Genomic DNA, 13835 nt, shown 5'->3' with positions numbered 1-13835 from the left:
GGTGTTTCCCTGTCGGGGGCAGGTGAGGTGTACAGGCGTTACCCCTCGCAGTGCCTGCCCTGCCCTGCGCGGGGCTGAGCACGACGCCACCGGAGGCTGGGCGCAGAGATCGCCCAGAGCGCGGTGCCGCAGCGGCTGTTCCCTCACGGTCCCTGAGGAGGCCGAGGGCGCAGGGCGAGGTGAGGTGAGGTGAGGTGAGCCGGGCCCGGCAGCGCGAGGCCAGCGCCCGCCGCTGACGTGGACAACGTCCCGGTGCAGGGGCGGAGCCCGAGCGGCTTAGGGAGCCGCCCCCCCCCTCCCCGCGCTGCCGGCCGACCAGAAAGCGGTCGGGCGAGGCGGGAGACGCCGCGCATGCGCGACAGCGCGACGAGGGCGGGCGGGTTGCCCGGCGCGCCTGCGCAGGGGGATTCCGCCAGGCCCGCCGGACACCAACATGGCGCCCTAGGTCCGCCGCGCCAGCGCCAGCGCGGGCGAGCGAGGCGGCCGCCGCCGCCATCATGTCCCGGCACAGGAACGTCCGAGGCTATAACTACGACGAAGGTAGTGGCGAGTAGGAGCCGGCGGCAGAGCTGCGGGGGCCGCCCCGGACGCCGCCCCAACCGCCGGTCTCTTCGCGCCCCCCCTCCCCCGGCCCGCGCCCCTTCCCCCGGCGGGCCCTTCCGCCCGGCGGGGGTGTGCGGCGGTGTCCGCGGGCGGGAGGGTGTGCCCGGGCCCGCACGGGTGGAGGGGAGGGCGCGGGGGGCTGTCAAGGGCGGTGGGAGGGGAGAAGCCGCCCCCTCCCCTCCGCGAGGGTTGGACAAGGCTCCGTGCGAGGCCTCGCCCCGCCTCCCCCTCCCCCCGCCGCCCGCTCGTTTCCTGCCTGGGCGGCGGGTCGGGCGCACGTGGCCGCCCTGGCGCCGCTGCCCTCCCGGGCCGCCTCCTGCTGCCGGCGCTTCTCGGGAGCTTTCACACCGGGAAAGCGCGGTTCTGGCACGCAGGCCAAGCCGCGGCAGGGTTTACCTGCGTTGCCTTAAGCTGCCGAAGTTGACTGTTTTTCAGGCGGGTGGGAGTGACTTGAACACCAGCCTCAGTACCATTGAACCCGCCCTTCTTCAGTCCTGTAAAGCTTAAAAGTTTGTGTTCCCAGTGTAACTCCAGCAAATTGTTGCTGGTGTTCAGCCATAGATAGATAAGCGGCAACAGCCGTTCCTCGTAGAAGAAATGTAGTTCTTGGAGTTGAGCATCTAAGGAAGAACCTGTTTTTCAGACACCTTTCTCTCATATTTTACTTAAGCTTGTATGGAATGAACAGGCTCTTGTGTGAGAACTCGGCTCGTACCTGCAGTACTGCAGCTTTGTGGCCTGTCCCATTAACTTAGGCAAACTATAAATTGCACCCTTTTTTCTCAAAGGTTTTGTTTGTGTTTGCTTGGGCTGTGGAAAAATGGACACACTTCCAGTTGATACTGGTATTTTAAAGAACCCTTTGGTATGGGAGCAGCTATTTTGTTGCCTCACTTTGCCAGATTATATTAAAAAGTTGCAAGAAATACTTCTGCCTGCCTTTGGTCGCTTGCTGTTGAGTGAACAGATGCAATGTGTATATGTATTATAGTAGCACAAACTGGGTTTTGCACCATGATCTTGGAATTTTTGGGGAAGTCATGTAAATCCATGTGAGCCATGACGTCTGTGTAGCCTACCTTGCAGGTTTTACTAGTGCAAATTTACCTAATATAGGCGAAATCTTAGACTGGATTGAGGATTTTACTGCTTGATTCTTTCATCCTCTAGAGATTTTCTTCATCACAGCGTGGTTGAAATGTTGATTTCAACTGAATCTCTGTCATCTGTACAGTTGGGTGCCCAATCTGTAGAATTCATTTCAGTGTTTGTACACTCATTAGAATCTCTTTTAATGAGGTTGCTGAGTTACATAGTAATTTGCTGTAGCCATATGAGGCTTAAGTTGCTATTGCTGTTTGAAACTTTACTGCTGCGTTACATGTGAGGTTTAATTAGAAGTGTGTGTATGTGTAGTCTTTATGCTTACACCATATACTACTTTTGTAGTTGCATATAATAATTTCTGTCCCAAATGAAGTACACTTTTGTGTCTTCTTTTCTTATTTAGTGTAATGCCATATGTTCTTTTTATGCCACTTATGATTCTGTAATGCTTTATCTGGCCCAATTATTTGTCTCCTTTCCAAAGTAAATATGTGCAGTATTTTTTGGTCTCCTTTCATAAAAAGGCTTCTGAGATCTTAGATCTTGTGGCCTTTATTTGACCATGTTCTATTCCTGCTCTCTCTTTTTTGAGGTATTGTGATCAGAACTGAATATGATATTCCAGCTGAGAGTATGTTGGTGATACAGCTGTTGATATTGTGGAATACTACTCTGTTCTTTGTAGTTTCTGTTATTTTTTAGAAATTATTTTTATGGCCAATGCAAGCTGAGCCATTGTCACTGAGGTGTCTTTTTCTTAATCTAGAAATTAAACCAGTATGGGATATATGAGTGATTCAAATAATGCACGCTGACAAGACTTACCTTGATTTCACTTACTACTAACTGTAAATCTTAACCATTCACACAAATCATCCTGGAGTTGTCCTTGACACTCTCCAAGTATTGGCCAAACTACAAAAAGTGTTCTTACCTCAAAAAAAAAAGTATAGCTCTTCTCTAGACTTTTTGTAGATTAATTGGTCCTAGCATGGAACCAGGAGACAGTGTTCCTTTCAACATGGTCAAAAAGTAGATAACGATATGTTCTTTTTTTAAAGACAAACAATCAAAACAAGCCTGTAATATGTTTTCTTTATCCCGTGATACTTAATTTCCGAAGTAGATTCCTGGGTTTTTCACTAAACTTTTCGTACACTTGTGCCAACCCTTTTAGCTACTGCTTTTGGTTGGCATTTTTTTGAAAATTACAGTGAATTATAGAGTTAAGTTTACTTTGAGATAAATTAACCTTTCATGTCCCAAATTCTGAGCCTTTTATAGATGGATACAGTGTCTGTAATGTCCCAGTTCTGTAGTCTGTAAGTTGATATCAGAGTGCAGACTGTTTTTTAGCTGTTAGTTACTTTTTGCTCTCACTCTTTTAAAAAAACAAACAATAGATGTTATTTGTGAAACTGCCAATTGTATGTAATAACATCTTTAAAAATAGTTCATTACTTTTTCCATATATTTCATTATTACTTACTGAAAATTACAAATTTTATTTTCAAGATTTACATAATACTAGGATTTTTTTGGGGGGTGGTGGTGATGGTGGTAAATAAATTACTTTCTCTTTGTGTTTCCTGATAACTGATTCCTGATATCTTTTTTTTTTAACGGGGAAAGTATATGGCTATGTTTAAGTAACTATATAAGATTCTTGCTTTTTGGCTGAATCAATTTTGCGTATTCAAAGGGAATTGTGAATTGTGGTTTTGCCTTGCCAAACTTGAGTTGCAAGGTGGATGGCCGTGAGGATAGACCAGAGAAGAAAGCTCAGAAGTACATAGGTATGCTGATCCTGAGTTTTTGGAGTAGAGATTGTAATTGAACTGTCTGTCTTTAAGACTATTGAGAGGTCAAGCGGAAGTATCAAGAGAAGTGCTATGGTAAAGATTTGTGGAACTGTAGAAAGTTGGGTTTGGATTGTGAGAGCAGCCTTCCAAAGGAGTTGCTGAAGGAGGAGGTGTGAAGCATGGCAGCTCTTGAAAATTTTCAGGTTTCCTAATGAATAGAGTATTAAATTTCTATTATTGTAACTTAGAATTTCTTACCTAGGTAAATAAACAGTACTTAACTGCACTTCTGGAATACTAGAGATGCATAATTTCTTAAAACCGTGTGTAAAAACTACCTTTTGAATTATAATATTAAGTATTTAGAAATTGTGCAGACTAATCTTACTGTTTCTGCTTCATAGATTTTGAAGATGATGATGTGTATGGCCAATCAGTAGAGGATGATTATTGCATTTCTCCTTCAACAGGTTAGTTCACATGATTACATATAAGCGTTGTCCATTGATTCCTACTTTGATATTTATTTATAGAATAAAATAATATTTAAAAGCTGGTGAAACTTTTGAAAACTACCTAGTGGCCATAATCCTGTTAAAGTCGGTTAGGTAGCGTTAGGCATTGTACTTTTGGAAGTCACATTAGATAACTGGGCACATCTTCAGTTGTACAAGTATGTTATCTCAGATGGTCAGAATGTACTTGATAATGTAAAAATCTGTTTTATGGAATGTGTTGATAGCCTTGAAATATTTGGTATCTTTTAAAATTGTTAGTAGGATCTAGCTGGGCTTAACAGTTGTGATTCTGCATCTGGTGGGATGTCTTTTACACAACTTTGAGTAAATGTTGGGTAAGGAGTCTTATTGTGGGATGCAGCACTAGTCCTCACTGGCTTCTGGTCTCATGCAAGATCATGTAGAGCTAATAGGCCTTCAGGCATTTGTAATGTTACAAAGTAGATATAAAAATAGTGATGCTGTGTGCTTGGGTAAGACATAATTGGAGCGGCTCAGCCCAGCTGAATTCAACCCGACTGTAGAACCATTAGGTTGTGTTCTCCAGTCAAATCTCTGGCAAGATTATCAGTTCAGGGTTTCCCCAGGTTTGGTGGCAGTGTTTCTAGGGCTGAGAAGGCCCTGAAAATAGTATGGCTGATGTTGATGTGAAGCTGTGCTATGGCAGGTAAGTAGGCTGGATCTAAATCCACTGCGACTGTGATGTAGTCTGTGACACCTCTGGCCACAGATACTTGAGTTAATTAGGTCTTTAAAAATCTGTTCCTCTGTCATCCTGTTGATTTTTAGATAAGCGAATCTAGGTGTGTATTTTTATTATTTGTAGTCACATTCCCTGATTTAAATTCAGATTGTCTTGCATTCAATTTCTAAGTTTAATTGCTAGAATTTTTCAGACCTTTTCTAAGAATTAAGGTAGTCTGTATTTTGTGATGAAAATGTGCAACATGTTTACTTTTTAATCAAGTATAAACTGCTAAATTGCAAAACTAATTCTTATTTGTGCGCAGTAATTTTCCTAAGAATTCTTTTTACGTAAGCTTCATTTGTAAAATAATCTGATCTAGATTGTATAGCAATCTTTTAATAGATGCTTTAGTTATGGTGATTGAATATGAAATGGTATTCATTTGGGAAACAGTTGCTAAGGCTATACTACTTAACTTCTGGATATACATATACTTTCAGTATGTATTTCGGAGGTGGGGAGAATATTACATAACATAAGGAAATTTGTTTACATTATACTTTGTACGTTTCTGAGAGTATGTAATGACTGGGGCTCATGTTCAGCAAGAAGTTTTATCTTATATATGCCTTAATGTGTTGCTAAATCAGAGTGGAATTATGCACTTGTTAGTTTTGTGTGAATATACATTTTAACTCATGGGCTGTATTTCTAATGAAATTCCAAGAAGAGAAGAATGTGTTCAACTCATTAAATTGTTACCAGTAGTTTGACAGTGCCATACTGTAAAAGCAACGTTATTTTCATGCTAGGTTTTTTTTTACTTGTAACTGAGGTAAAAAAAATAATTGTGGAGTAAGGTTCTGAAGACATTAGACCATAGATGGTAATCGGTATAGAAAATACTATTTTTCAAACCTGGAGTATATTCTTTTGTTTGAATACTGAACTTTGCAGAATTATTGCGTTGCATGAATACAAGGATATTGCCCAGCCTGTGGTTTCACTGTGATGATGACTTACTTATATTCTAGCATGAACTGCTGTATACTCTGTACAGTCTTCAGGTAGTTGTCATTGTACAGTAGTGTCCCATCCCATCCCCCGCCCCCCCCCCCCAACCACTGCAACAGGTCAGCCTCCTGACTTTTTTTCCCCTTTAGATATACTTTGTTTTTAAAGGAGGAAAAAAGATTTGACTTTTTTTTTAATTCTTTGTTTTTTACCTAATGCAGCAGCTCAGTTTATCTACTCCAGACGAGACAAACCAGCAACATTTGCTGAGCCATTAGAAGAAGAATATGGCTATGAAGGTACAGATGATACTGCTGATTATTTTACATCCAATCATCAGTTGACTGAAGTTGATAGAGGTAATTATAGAAAATAAATAATCTTCAGAACAATCTCTTTTATGAATTAAGGACTTACTAAAATATTCTTAAGTTAGTGTTTGTTACTTGACTGACAGTACTCGCAATTTTGTAATCTTGTTGTAGAAGATGTTCATGAGCATAGCTTCAGTGGTGATTCTTCAGGTTCGTGACTACCTTTTTGTATACTACTTGTAACTCGGTTGCATACATTGAAATATGTTCTTAGTTTCTTATTAGAAATAATGAGATTTGATATGAAATTCACACGTAAGAGCAGCTGTACAGCCTCAGGCCAAGCATCCATGTAGCTCGAGGTCTTGACTCCGCACATGGATGCTTAGGGAAGAGTATTAGAAACAGAGTATTTGTAGAATGATCTTTTGCTTGTATTGCATTCCAAATTATGGCAATCAGCAGTATTTGAGAGGTTTTTAAAGTCACACATTTCCTTGAAACAGTAGCCAATATCTTTATATACCTGTATCCTCTACAATCTTTTCTTACCCTGTTTTGAATTCATTAGACTTTGGTTTCCATTCAGTCCTGCAGCTGTGAATTCCACGTTACAAGCTGATTCCAAGCTGAGTGGTTGGGGAAGGAATACTTGCTTTCGTTTTTTAAACTTGCTGCCTGATAGCTTAATTACTTGCTTTGTGAAAAAGATTCACAAGTCTCTCTCCTAACTATTAATAGTTAACTTAGTTTTTAATGTTTTGGAAATAATCAGGGTTATTTTTAAAATGTTGATAAGCTCAGAGTAAAGTGTGTTGGTGAATGAATAGACAATAAAATGCATGAATGAAATTTGGTATTTAAAACAAGTTGCAAAAAATTCAGAAATAGTAGCTAGAATAGAAACAACCTAGATTCCATGTCACGTAAGTTGGTAGAAGCTATGCTAATGCATAGATCTATGGGTAAATGTAATAAATTGGGGTGTAATATACATGTTTTTACAGCAGGAAATAATGCGGTAGAGGGCGATTTGAAAGAATCAGCCAGTATGTGGATACAGGTGATCTAGACAATATGGTACCCTGGCTTTTCAGAATGCGTTTGACAGACTCTGTCAGTTAAGAATTGATATTGGAACGAGAAGGAAAGTAATATTCTGGATTAAAAAAAGATGGAAAAGAAACCTGGAAATTACCATTTCTACTGTGAAAACAGCAGTGGGTCCCGCAAGACCTGTTATGTTTGGTATAGTGTGCAGTGTTTGGCCATTAATACAAAGTTGTTGATTGTAGTCAGTCTGGTTGGCAAGATTGTCCTTGTTGAGTGTTGGATAATAAAATGGCCAGCCAGCACATTGTGCAGGGCTCTGCCAGTACTTGTTTTGCACAGTAAATGTCTGGGGAACATTGACTTGATTACGGATTGAGGGTGCTAATTTAAGTAACCTTGAGGAACTTGGAATTCTGTGGTGTTGAATTCCCTTAGCAAAGTTCTTTAAACATCACCATCTTTGAGGAGATGTTCAAATAAAGAATCTGTAGTCATCTTCCTGTTGTTCAGTTCCTGTTTTCTAAAATGTGAACTAGCAGAAACTGATATTCAAGAAGATTTTCTTCTGTTCTCTTGCGTTTGTATGTCTGATTAGCACACTACTTTCAGTGAGTGGCAGCCTCGTGAATTTTTGGTCTCTTGTTGTGCGGCAGTTCAAGACTTAAGAAACTTATCTTAGTCAAGGCTTATACTAGTTGAAGAAATATGCTCCAAAGAAAATTGATTTTATCAGCCAAAAAATGTATTACAGTTTTAGGAAAGGTAAAGACTGCAGGTAGTTTTAAATCTGGTGTGTTGATCCTGAGTTTTCAGTTGATCCCGAGTTTTCAGTTGATAGGGCCTGAGGCCCCTGAAAATGCTGTTTTACTTTGGGTGTTAATCATAGCATCTGTAAACACTTAAAATGTGCTGTTTGATGGGATTCCATATTGACTTATTAAATTACTTTGGATAATTTTAAAGTTGTTATTTGTTTTTCTTCTCTGCAGTGAAGATAGTTGATTTTACAACATAAAAATGTTTCAATATTGAGACTTTATAAACTAGTAAGTAGTAGTCAGTGATATGTTCCTTATAGCAATATTTGAAATTAGTCAAATATTCTGCAGAGTTTGGGGACAAAGTTTATCATGGCAATAAGTGAGATTGAAATTAATTTCTAAAGGTTTTATCTCTTACTATGATACTTTTTTCCTGTTTTTGTTAATCAGATGTGTGGTGCTAGTGGTTAGGCCGCTTAAGACATTTTTTTGTGTAGCTTATAACAGTAATATGTCTCTTTTAGCCCGTCTTAATTCATGCCTTGATCAAATGAGAGAAGTTTTGGCAGAGTCTGTACCAGAGCAAACAATGGTGCAAGCAGTACTGGATAGTAAATTTGATGTACAGAAGGCTTTGGATCATGTGCTTTCACAAGGCAGTAAGCAAAATGTGAAGACCAAGAATGAGGATGCTCTGATTGTAGGAAAGACGACAAAAGGTATACTTCTATTTAATTGTTTACATTCAAGATGATTCATTTCTATGTACAGTTTAATTTTGTCTTTACAAGCTGTGAAGATGCTTATTACTGCATTAGTCATTTATTAGAAAATTAAAAAAGACCGACTTACTCTTCTATTTCTGTGTTTTAAAAACATTTAAAAAACATTTAAAGGAAAACAGTAGCTTTTCTTGAGCTAGAAGTCAAAATAAAACCTTAGTGTCAGCTTAAATTCGAACTGCAACCATCTGCAGTTCACAGTAAATTTCTGGTTTCTAATATATGACTTAACGGAATGAATACATGTCCTAAAAGTTGGACAACATCTTTAAGCTTTATGCACTTCCATTATTTGTTTGGTGAACTGACATCTCCCATTCCTAATACCTCCCTTTTTTTGGTAGCGCCTATACAGTAACTTTCTTATTTTGATTTATGCTTAAATCTTCATAATCTTTACTGGCATTCTTTGCTGATTCTTAAAGTTTCTTAGGCGTTTCAGTAGATACCATAATTTAATTGTAGAACATTGCATATCTTTGGATAACACTTAGTAATTAAATGCCTTTTCATGTTTCTTCTTGATTTTTTGTTGCTGCTGTCTACTTTAAAAAAATTGGATATTTCGTTGTGACTGCACTGCCATCTGAAAATTATTGGCTATTGTAAGGTAAGGAGACTTACTTTGTTGTCCAGAAATGTGTATTGATACAGACAGTTTCTCTTGTGCAGTAGAAAATGTTGCTGACAATACCAACAAACCTGGGTTTGGAAACCTGACAGCCAAAAGTGGTTCAGCTTGTTACTCTTCAATTACAAATGACAAAATGCTCCTTAGTGCTGAAAAATCCAATATACCTACATCTGAAAGGAAAGGATTGAAATCCTCTTCACTTGTTCTGTCATCTTCTTTCAGTGATGATTTGTGTAAAGGATCGTTTTGTGAACCTGTGAATAAACAGGCAGAGAATCAACCACCAGAAAGTGCTAATGCAGTAAGTTTGATTCCTGACAGTGAAGATGTTTACTTTAGCATAGGAAGTAACCCATCTGGAAATTCTACCTTTAAGAAGTCAGAATGCAAGGAAACACAGGACTTGAAATCCTTGCTGATGCAGAATGTGGTTTGTGATTCTCTGAGTCCTGAAGACAGCATTCCTCTTGTTTCCTCAAATAGTTCCGATTGTAATAGTAATGCAAATTTTTACAGTCCGTGTTTAACAAGTGCTTTAGGAAAACTGGCTCTTGATAACGAAGTCAGTCATACTGTAAATAGAAAGAATGAACTTCTTGAAAATTTTTCTTCACTTGTGCAAAGTAGAAAACAAGAAAGCCCGTCTTCAGACATGGCTGCTTTGCCAGTGTTAAGGTCTGGAAGTACATCATTGGCTGACTTACTTCAGGAGCACCAGGAAAGCAGTGCTAGCCACTGTTACTCTTTGGCTGATCTTTACACGCAGTCAACAGCAAGTCTCACTGATATGAAATTGGGAACCTCACCATTATCACAACTAGTAAGTCAACCCCAAACTTCAGGTGGGATGCCAGAGCTAACAGGATCTTTGTCTTCTCTAGCCCTCTCTAAAGTTTCTCCACTAAAGGAAGTTGAGAATTTATCACTCTCGGATTTAATAGCAGAGACTATTGAAGTAGATAAAACTCAACAAAGGACAGACTTCCCCATGCTCAATGTAGCTGAATTGAGGCCCTCTAAAAGAACCAACATTGATTTAAGTGTCCTTGTAAAAAATGCAGATGTATCTGCAGAACACAATGTGGTAGGACAGTCAAATATCTTAAGCCCTGAAACTAAAATTTTAAAAGACAAACAAGGAAAATGTTCTGGTTTTACCAAAACAAATAAAAAACCCAGAAGAGGGCTTACTCCTAAGAGGCAGGATTTGTCCCTTTCATGGATGAAGGCACTGCGTGCAAGACCTTCAGCTTTTGCTTTAACCTTGTGTCTCCATTATCCTCCAAAAGGTTATAAGCGGCGCACAATTGGTATGCATAAAGCTTTCCTATACAGTAGACAAGTACAAGACGTAAAACCCAAGGAAACTGGTCCTATAATAGCCATAACGCCCTTTGACTTCAAATCAGCGTCTCCTGATGATATTGTGAAAGCTAACCAAAAAAGAGCTTTTACAAGACAGTAGAGCAAAAAAAAAAAAAATCAGTGTTTATATCTTGGTATATTAAAAGAAAACCTAATTAAATAGAACCTATTTATAATCCAGAATTGAATTTTTTTATTTTTTTAATTGACATATTACACTATTTGGTAACAAATTTCTATGTGAACTTTTAAGCTGTTGCACTGAATATCTTTATTTTTGCCTAATTTTCACTGACAATTTAACATTTTTAACTTTTGCAAAGTCTTGAACTTTAGTATATAGATATTGCATGTACAAAATTCTATAAACATGATTAGACTTCTTGAAACATCTCTGGGTGTTGAAGATCCAGTTCATTGGGAAGAACACTGAATTATTATTTTGTAAAGTAATTTAGTTTTGCTATGTGGTGCTTAGTTTGGGGAGTGGGAACCTCAGTTTATATCACGACTGTTTTATGAAATGTTCTTAAAGTTAGGTTTTCTGATAAGGTATGTTATTGAACTGCCAGTCTTCTAACTGGTATTTCCAGTCAATGTCACTATTCTCTTCTATCTTTATACGGATTACGATATTACAACAGAAATACCTTTAGTTTTTAAAAGCTTCACTAATCTCAGGTTTGGACATTTTTAGTTGTGATAGGACATGTATAGTTTTTGATAGGACCAAATTAGTAGGGAGCAAGCAATTAAAATTGTGTGCCCCCCCGTTCACTCTCTAATCAGCTGTCAGAATGTGATATTCAGAATTTTAAAACAGCTGTTTTGTAAGTATATACATGTTGCATGTATTTCATGAGACGTTTCACTAGGATTCTATGTCTTATTCTCAAGTCTTTCAGAAAAGTATTGGAATAACAATTCTTTCAACTTTAGCATGAGAGTCTTAGCTCAATGGAAAAAAAAAACACCAGGCAAAACAGAAGTGCTGTTTGTGTCTGCCTCTTGTCTGTTTTGAAGAAAGCTTCCTTCAGTAATGGAAATGTATTCTCTTCTACTGTTTGCACCCGTTGCTGTTACTTTGAATCTTTGTATGGAAGATCAGAATCAGGGCATTCTGAACTTATTTTTTCAGGTGATAATTACCAGATTCTGGTGCCCCTGTTAGTCAAATTAGTAACTGCATGTATGTTTCAACTTTTCTTTTAGTACACGCTACTAGTTTTAATATATTTCCAGTGTCAATATCAGTATTTTAGATCCTGAACAGCAATAAGTGCCATAAAGGTACTGCTGCAACTAGAAAAATATGTTAGTTCATAAACTGCCATACACTTATTCACGCTAAACTTGGCAGCTAGAATGGAAAATAAATATAATTTTCATCTAGTTTTAATCTAACTTTCGTTGAGCATGTTGCATCAAAAAGAAGACAGAAACTTTAGGTTTATTCCTGACTTCAGTTTGCACTACAATTTTGTTTCTAAATAAAAATAAAACATATTCCAGTGCTCTCAGGTACAAATTTCATGTTCTGTATATTTTGCTTGTTTGTCTCGTTGATGCTATTGTCATTTAGGACTATGAGCAGTGTGACCTCTGACCTCTTGAATGAAATTAATGTTTCTTACCCTTACTAATAAAAGTTTTGTATAATGACAATGCTGCAGTGTTTATGTTCTAGTTGACATGTTAATCTAGCCATCTGTATCCTTACCTATTTTGAGTGCCTTAAAGCATTGAAGTGTAAGTAATACAATCTAGTGTACATACTATGATCTGATAAGTTCATAAGCAGGAGTGTAATTGATTTATTTCTTCAGAAGACTTCCTATAGAAGTCTGGCTCATACTGATTGTATACTGGTTGTTTTATTAATTAGTCTTAATAGCAAATTCTGCTTTTTGAATATGAAATGCTTTTCAGCGATCAGTTAGTCCAGATATTAACTTCCCACTGCTTAAAAGTCCAAGTCTGTTTTTCCCACTGAGGCAAAATGTCCTATTTGGAGAGTTTATAATGAAAGTTCAGTTTCTCCAAAATCGTGTGTGTTCTTTTAGTAGAGATCTAATTTTTAAAAGTAAAATATTAGTACAAAGTTTGGCATCGTCATGCCTGGTATATTGTTAGGTGGTTTTTCTTTCTTATGTTCCAAATACTCTTGAGGCCCTGTTAATGTAGGTAGAGGTTTCCAATACATGCGTTTTTTTAACATTTTCATTGAACAGCTTTGGTTTTCCTTCTAAATCTTTTCCCTTATTCTTGTTGAACTTCTCTTTGTTTTTAGTCTGTTTTCTCATTCCCCTGGCTGCTCTTCTTTGCATAAAACGTCTTAGCATTTTTAATAATTTTAGAGCCTGAACTGGACATACACCTAAATGTCCTGCGGAGTCCTTTGGAAAGTATGTACAAGTAGTAGGTGACAATGTGTAGTACTTGGAGCTCATTTTTGCCATAGGTTTCATGCAGATTACAATTCGAACAAATAGCTGAAGCCAAAGGGCATCAGCGTTATATGTTTATCACGGATCTTACTGTGGGATTAATACCTTAGTAAACAACTTTGGATCTTGTTAGGTAGCTAAATTTTCATATATAAATGCTTTTTCATTTGCATTTGGCTCAGCGTTGTAAGTGATCTTGAAGAAGCAATACATGCTGTTCAGTGCATAAGGAGTAGGGGAGGGATTTTTCTTCTGTTTGCAATCCTAAATCCTGAAGTGAGCCTTGAATTAGTACAAACCTGCAGGCTGAACACTGCAGAGGTGCCTAAGTGGTGGATAAACCTGAATTCCAATTAATTTCCATGCTTGGAAAATTTTACAGTTTTGTTTTTATAAACAAAAGGTAATGTGTTACTATATTTGCTTTTTAAATTAAACAGGTATTTTAATAATTTCCTTAATTATTCCTTAATTTCCTTACCGAGAAACGGGTTTGTGTCGTAAGTGACAGGTTTAATTGTCTTAGAATACTGCATGCTATTATGATATACGGCATTTTTGTGTAAGAAATCTGTGTTTGGCCTTTGCACTGAAGTGTTTCTGCCTGATGAATGTTAGAATTCTTTTTAACTAAACCTGCCTATTTTATGCTTAACACAGTGAGCTTATTTTATTGATGTATGTATAAAACTTTCCCCTCCCATTTTGCAGCTAGTGTGTATCTTTGTCTAATACGGGTTAATTGTG

At 38.3% G+C, this 13835-nt stretch overlaps 1 protein-coding gene across 14 annotated transcripts in view; it reads left to right on the top strand.

The window, feature by feature from the left end:
- The first annotated feature begins 309 nt into the window (after positions 1-309).
- Positions 310-13835, top strand: part of HBS1L (HBS1 like translational GTPase) — a 59421-nt gene continuing 45895 nt past the window's right edge. For 2 of the 14 annotated variants that reach the window (XM_075145868.1, XM_075145865.1), the window contains exons 1-4: positions 408-540; positions 3917-3982; positions 5954-6031; positions 8385-8579. In XM_075145868.1, the coding sequence (XP_075001969.1) occupies positions 498-540; positions 3917-3982; positions 5954-6031; positions 8385-8579 (382 nt within the window). In that variant the 5' untranslated portion in view covers positions 408-497. The other 12 variants (XM_075145860.1, XM_075145870.1, XM_075145862.1 and 9 more) reach the window with 12 other exon arrangements.

Source organism: Calonectris borealis, chromosome 3 (genome assembly GCF_964195595.1).
Source record: "Calonectris borealis chromosome 3, bCalBor7.hap1.2, whole genome shotgun sequence".
In the NCBI taxonomy this organism is placed as follows: domain Eukaryota; kingdom Metazoa; phylum Chordata; class Aves; order Procellariiformes; family Procellariidae; genus Calonectris; species Calonectris borealis.
This window is presented reverse-complemented; position numbering and strand designations above follow the sequence as displayed.